General features: G+C 44.7%; 1 protein-coding gene across 1 annotated transcript in view; it reads right to left on the bottom strand.

Moving 5' to 3' along the window:
- Window positions 1-3: 3 nt before the first annotated feature.
- The window catches only part of dbn1 (drebrin 1), a gene marked incomplete at its 3' end in the record, with an annotated part of 17,975 nt that continues 10,478 nt past the window's right edge, over window positions 4-7,500 (bottom strand). Inside the window, exons 10-12 of the mRNA XM_061034222.1 lie at window positions 6,170-6,298; window positions 719-844; window positions 4-143 (exon numbers count right to left, since the gene is read on the bottom strand). Coding sequence (XP_060890205.1) covers window positions 4-143; window positions 719-844; window positions 6,170-6,298 — 395 coding nt within the window. The remainder of the gene's footprint in view (window positions 144-718; window positions 845-6,169; window positions 6,299-7,500) is intronic.

The following is a 7,500-nucleotide window of genomic DNA, read 5'->3' on the forward strand; positions in this document are numbered from 1 at the left end:
CCACAGGTTGACCAGGCTGTCTGTCCCGGACTCCCACACGGAGAAGTTGGACGAGTCCCGGGACTGTGGGGCGACGCTCTGAACAGGTTTGGTGGGCGTGGACTCCTGGACAGGCGGTTTCTGATCCTGCTTTGGCACCGAATCTGAGGAGAGGACCGGGGGAAGAAAACAGATTAATAATACAATGATTTAGGGGCCTTCGTTCATATTTACTGTAATAAATAAACTACTCCAGGTGGAACCTTTGGTGTATTTTGTTTGCAGATGATATTCATATGTTCATCCGATGTTTGGAGAGAATTACTTCAGACGCTGTTTTAACGTAGTGTTTTGGACATCACCCTGTGTCACATGATGACTGTGGCCTCGCAGATATTTCCAAGTGTAAACTTTATTTTGCGTGTTTAGGAGCAGAGGTGCAGAATCAAGAGACCAGAAGGTCTTGGTCTCTAAGGTGTTTCATCGTCTTCTGCAGGACTGAATTCATCGTCTGGAAACAGACCGTGTGTCGCCTCCCTCTATGCCTCACTTACATCTGTTACACTAGCTTACAGGTTTGTCTTCAGTCAAATATTTCTTTGTAATAATGGACACTTCAACCTCTGGCTTGCTGGGGAGCTGTGGGGATCGAACCACTGTTCCCTTTAAGAGACAACCGACTCCACCACTGAGCCACAGCCACTCCACAACAGGCTAAAGAAGTCGTTTCCACTCTTACCCCACTCGTCTCTGCAGTCGTCCTCGTCTCTGCGGAAGTCTTCTTTGATTGGCGTGGTGACTATTTTGGGTATGGGCGACACAGCAGCCATGTTTCGGTCTGTGCTCGCTTCGTCGTCATCGCCCCCTAGAGGAACAGAATTGCACAACAATATTGAAAAGAAGAAAGTCTTCATCCCAAAGCCTGGAGGACCAACAGCCTGACACTCGAATAGGAAATGTGTTGAAGTCTCACAGATGTGTTTTTATTTCTTTGAGTGTTTTAATGGACGCCAATCCATTTCAAAGTCTACTTTAATTCAAACTAGGATTTTCTTCTTCCTGAATCAAATGGTGTTCAAAGGAATCTCCAAAGCCAGAATCCTTCCTGATTTCTTGATCTCCATGGTAACATCCTGTGTTGCTTCAACACGTACAACAAAACACATCAACCACATCACTTCTGCTTTCACATGACAAGCAAACAGAGCAACACTGCACCCTGAAATGTTGAAGATCAATGCTGGTGTTAGACAATGGAAGAATGAGGGCAATGTAGTCCTGTTCTTAAAGGGACTGGATCTGGACTCCACAGCTTTATTTCCAGTCAGTCTGGAGATCAGTTGACTTTGGTCTTGACTGAAATATCTCGACAACCATTTGATGGATTGGCACAATTTTTGGTACGCCCATTTTTTGTTCCCAGGTGATTAACCTCAACGACTTTGGTGATCATGTGAATTTTCCTTCTAGCGCCACCATGAGGTCCATATTTGTAGTCTTAAGTCAAATACAACGAGACATTTTGGATTGTCTGCCATGAAGTCTCTCAAAGACAATGAATTAACAAGTGATAGCATGTTGACTCTTGACCTGATACATAAAGACATCCAGCTGCTTACTCGGCTCTCAACTCTTACTGACAGATCACAAAACGTTTCCGAAGCATAACCATGAGCAACTAGACTCACGAGTTCAGAAGATCACAAGAGAACTACAAGATCACACGGCACTAACGAGAATAACACGTATCTTTATCTGAGATTAATTTGTTGTACATTTGTTTCCTGTTTTGACGTTATGTTGATTAAGTGATGGGACATTAGATCGGGAGTCTGCACGTTGTGTTTTATTTTGAAATTAACTGGACACTATGTATTCCCTTGTCTGACTTCCTGTCCGAGTTGATCTGCTCTGTCCAGTTAGATTTGGATTACAGTGAGCGCTGTCGAAAAATAAACTCTGAGCGGAAACTGCCAGGTGGTTTTCTTTAACACGGAGATGCTGAGTTTGCCTGACAGTGAACTAAGCACTCCAACGTCATGAGATTTGGCAACCCTCCATTGAATCACAGAGCGAGACATTTTGTCGCCTTGTGACTTTCAAATTGATTTGGTGACACAAACATGGCATGTCACCGATGTGAAGGGAGTATTGTGAGATGGCCGGGACAGTAGCACATTCCTTCAAGGACAGGGTCACAAACACCAAGACAGTCAAAATAATCCTGTAAGTCATGAAGCAGCCAGCTTTAGACATTCATCATTATGCTATGGGATGTATCCTGACACATCATGGGTGAGTCACAGGGTGAGAATACAGCTCATTATGTGTCACAGTCAGAGAAGCGTTTCCAGAATGAAATGTCACTTTTTACTCGGATGTTTTGATGATGTCATGCTTGTTGAAGTCAGACGTCCTGTTCAGAGACCAGAACAGGATTTCCCAGAGGACACGAACATAATAAACCACAGATGAAAGAACAACAGAGTCAGTGGAAACAAAAGGCTGACTGAGATGTCTGACCCCGTTAAACTGACAAATCACATCCAGCCTAACATTGTCCTACACCGGTGGGTTCAGCTGGTGGTCAAAAACCTCCAAATCCAACCACTTGTTAAAGCTGTTGGACTGTTTGGTAAAATCATTACTGATGATGAACGCCAGTGTAGAAAATGTTTGGAGAAGGTAGAATCCAACAGTCTGGATGAAGTGGTTCCTCTTTGCCCACCCAGCATCATATGTGCCACTACAACACCTACAGACATGCAGTATCAAACACAGCAGATCATAAGGGTGGTCTTCACAGCTCAGCCCAGGAACTACAGAACTAACGACCATTTCCCAAAGCATCACGCATTTCTGGACTGTTTATTCACCCTGAAACAGCTCGTTTTCTACCGTACCTTTAGTGGAAGCTGACATTTAGGGAACTGCTGGGAAACAGCAAAAATGCTAGTGTAAGAAAAATAGCCCGTTTACATTGTTTAGAACTTAATCTGTTTTGATGAGAACACTTCAGTTCAAGGGGGATTCTGGTAGTTTTAGGGACTGTGTCCAGTGGCCGAACTTTTTGCTGTCCTGGCATCAGCAGCATCTCTACACCTGGAAGTTGTTCCCTACGTTGTTGTTGAAAAAGCTGAGCGCAGACTGAACTGGTTTGCCAGCGCAGAAAGAAGAGCCTTAGTGGACCTTTGAGCCTTTTAACTGAAATCCTTTTGTTTCTTACACATGTTGGGGTCTACAAACAGACAAAGCTTTAGAATTGTTCCAGCAGCTTTCTTTAGTCTAAACGTTTGGCCGACTGCCCCCCTAATCCAGGTATGTGAATTCAAACTGATGGCTCAGGTTGTTGTCCTGGGTAGCTCTTTTTATGTAGCAAGTCTTTCACAGCAGCGTTAACAAAGCTCTGCATTTTGAGCCTTGATCTGATTCAGCTGTAGAAAGACAGGAGAGAGGGAGAGCGGGGATTACCGCCATGAAATAAGGCCAGGACCAGGAATGGTCAAAGAGGCTACCTAGCTAAACCAGCGTCACCAAAAGCATTTCACTTTTGAACAGACAGTTCCTCTGTTACGATCCTTCATGCTATGACACACTTTCAGGGCCACGAAGAAGAACATGGGTTCAGCTGCCATGTCATCCTGTTTTGAAGAAATCTACTGTAGCAATCTGTAACTTTGTCTTCTAATCAGACCCATGAAGTATGTAAGAAAATGGACCATGGTGTAAAAAAACAGAACCTCCGTAAAGGTTTTGATTGGCTGAGGGCGTTTCAATCCCAAAATAAACAGTGTGCTCTGGAAATTGGTCTGAGGTGTCTGATTCTTGTAGTTCCTGGATTCAAATACACAAAATCACAGTTATGATCCTTCGACAGAATTGCAACTTGATCAACTCCACAAAGTTCAAAAGACAAAGATCCATATTTAGTCAACGGCCCACAAACAAAGATGGCGACTGACGGGCGGCTTTACGGCGTCATATTGATGCAGAAACACTCACAGGTTAGTCAGTTGGTGAGGGTTAAAAGCAGCAGGAAGAGTGTGTGTGTGTGTGTGTGTGTGTGTGTGTGTGTGTGTGTGTGTGCAAACAGGTGAAGCCGTCCCGGATCAGAGCCATGAGGTTCAGGATCAGAAGAGGAAGAAGGTGATAGAAAAACCAGTGAGATTCTGAAGTTTGAGTAACAGCTCATTATCCCTGAGAGACATTACTGTGGTGTAAATTTTAAGCATTAAAAAACATCAGAAAATAACAAGAAACATTTATAAAAATAATGAGACATCAGCAGCTGACTGGACGACATCTACAGGATGAAGACTGAGGGGACGACAAACTCAACATCTACCACACAAACCGACAAACAGCTTTATGGTCCACAGCCATAAAGGAGGTTTTTACAGCTTACTGGAGGTGAATGGAATGCTAACTAATGCGTGTTAGTGGAGACGCTTGGAAGGTGCCAAAGCGGTTAGGTAGGTGAGCCTTCAGACGGGTGTGATGGTTACTAACTATGAATGCCTCCATCTATCCTGTCTCAGTCTAAACTGAAGCCAAAATAAGCCAGCAACAGCTGCTGACATATTCTGCTCTGGATGATGTTTGGAGCCGATAGATGTGCAGATGGGATCTGGCAGGTGGAGCCACACCCCTTCCACTAACTCTGCCTTAAATACTAAAATCTGCCGTGTAACATTTCTGAAGTCTGGGGAGATGAAGGTTGTCTTTTAGTATTTGGGGGATTCTGCAGGGAGTGGTGAGGTGATTAAAAGGGTCGGTGCACAGATGTGTAGGGTGTGAGAGAGTGCTTCATGTGGCCTACAAGGTGGAGTGGTTTATGAAAATGAAGTTCTGATGGGGAGAAGATGAAAATGCATGTGGACTGAAAACAAAACAGTTTTGTTCTGATAACGTCTGAGAGCGATTACGTCCTCCAAAGAGATTTTAAAGAAAGCTACGTGCCCCCAAGTGTCATGGAACGAGGTGGAAGGGCGATTCATCTCACAAAGAAGAAGGCCAGTCATTTTGAGTTGAACCCTAATTTTACTGCTAAACAAGGTTGTTGAAAAGTGAGCAAGCCAAGGTTAGCCAGCTAGCTATAACTTAGCTATGCTACATGGATCTGGTTAGCTGATAAGGTCGGCACATTTTTACCCCAGTGAGTGAAATAACTGATTATATCCACTTAAGAAAGTATTAGTCTACTTCAGCTAGTTAGAAGTTTGTTTGCATTCAAGCTAATGTCAGCAAGCTAGCTGTAACTTAGCTACTTGGCATTGTCTGGCTCTGGTTGGTGGATGAGGTAACAGGCTAGCAAATGTATCTGCCATTTTCCCGAGCCCAGAGAGACTGGATGACACAAAGGGTTTTTATCAAGACTAGAAAGTGTTTGGCTACTTTTGCCATTTGATATTTTGTCTTTACAGCGAGCTAATTGTTAGCTAGCTAGCTGTGATTAAGCTACACTGCATGAATCTGGCGTTGGTTGCTTGGTAACTTAATAAAGTAAACTATTTGTAAATAATGAGTTTTTAATTCACCTACCAGAAATCCCCAGGGAAATATTTGAGTACTTTAGCTAGTTAGCGGTTTGTCTTTATTCCCAACCAAGCCAATGTTAGTCCGCTAGCTGTATCTTAGCTTTGTAGCATTGATCCGGCCTTGGTTGGCCAGTTTTGCCAGCAAGCTAGTGTTACTTAGTTAGCTGTAGTTTAGCTACACTGCATCGTCTGAAAATCATTGGCGACCTGCTCTGGTCACCCGAGGAGGTCGGTAAAGGTTTCCTCCTGAGCAGCTCGTTTAAGTTGGTTGTCAGCAGCGTTAGCTTCAGTGTTGATCGTAACAGTTCTACTTCCTGTCTGTACCCAGCGTTCATAAAATTAGAGACTTTTTGGGTTTTTTCATGCAAGTATTTCATTCAGTTTGACCAGTTAGATTAAAAATATGTAAAACAATCATCTGTGAGTTATTTGAAGGATCATTTTCTCCTCTTTATTGTGGGTTAGCCGTGCTAGCCCTTTTAGCTGTACTTGTTAAAGTGCAAATCATTTTCAGTTCACATGCTGTTTCACTCTCAAGTCATTCATTTTCTGTTTCCTATTTGTGAGGGGGGGGGGGGGGTCGATGCTGTCCAAGCTGCTGGTGTCCTTCCATCTTCTTCTTCTGCTGTTTATCGGTTATGTGCTGTACCTACCGGCTGCAGCGGCGGGCTGCGTCCGTGCATGTGGCTGGGTGCGGACGGGTGACGTGCCCCGGGTTGGGGGAGTCTGACTGGGGCTGCTGGGACTGTGCTGCTGCCTCAAGAACGGGCTGTCCAAACGGCCTGGCGGTCCGAGGGGGGGGAAGGGGGGGGGGGGCAATACAGAGCCACACACAAAGATTCGCACACACACACACACACACAAACGTTTAACATGAGACGAGGCGACGCACCAGGACAGAGAGACGTGAGGGAGACGGACAAGACGGCAGACAAGACGGACAAAAAGCAAGAAAAAGAAAGCGGGGGGGGGGGGGGGGGGGGGGCAGGAGGAAGACAGGAGAGGTCAGAGTCAAAACCCGAGAAGTTAAGAACCCAGAAGAAGAAGAAGAAGAGAGAAGCAGAAAGGATTGTGGGAAAGGCAGAGAGAGCAGAAAGAAGAAGAGAAATAAGGATGACAGAGAATCGAGGGATGGGCGAGTAAATCAAGAAGTGAGTGAGATAGTTTGGAATGAGGATGGAGAACATGTGAGGTCAGAAGAGAGAGAGAGAGAGAGAGAGAGAGAGAGAGAGTTAGTTAAAACAGATCAGAGACAGCATGCAGTTAAGCAGAAATGAAATGCTGAGTCGGTTGTTTTTGGTCCTCAGGTGTTCGTCGTCTTTTCTTTAACTTGGAACAGGTGAGGTCAAGTTTTCAGGGGACCAATCACAGGACAGAAAACCCTCATTCACTTCTTTGTTTAGAGAAACACATGAAGAAGAAATTAGATTGTCTTACATGACTTTAAATGAAGGTTAAAGTAAAAGAATGATGGATAGAGCTTTAACACCTTTTCTTTACATCTACATTTAAACGACTGCCAGACGACGTCCTGCAACTCCACAGACGTGACACCTCTCCTCCGGATCATCGTTTACTTTAAGACTCTACAAATAACCGATTGCAGTGGCGGTTCTAGACCACTTTAACTGAGGGGGCCAAACTGGGGCCAGAGGGGAACATTAAACCCAGGTGAAAAAGGGCAAAGATGATCGCTTTAAAAAATATATTATGCCAAATAATAGCGCACATCATTAAATACCATGATTTATATTTGTTTCAGTAACAGAATTTAATACTAGATTGTGAGTCCGGTTGTTGAGTCGAATACTGTGTATGTGTTATGAGGGGTGGGGGCTCTTCTTTTAGGAGGGGTGGCCACAGGGGGGACCAAGCTCACTGACCCCTGTTGGCCCCTGTTGGCCCCTGCCTAAAACCGCTCTCGAGGAGACGGAGCTCCCCCAACCTTCAGCGAGGTGATCTGGCTCTACTACCACCCGACCCC

Source organism: Labrus mixtus, unplaced genomic scaffold (genome assembly GCF_963584025.1).
Source record: "Labrus mixtus unplaced genomic scaffold, fLabMix1.1 SCAFFOLD_177, whole genome shotgun sequence".
In the NCBI taxonomy this organism is placed as follows: Eukaryota; Metazoa; Chordata; class Actinopteri; order Labriformes; family Labridae; genus Labrus; species Labrus mixtus.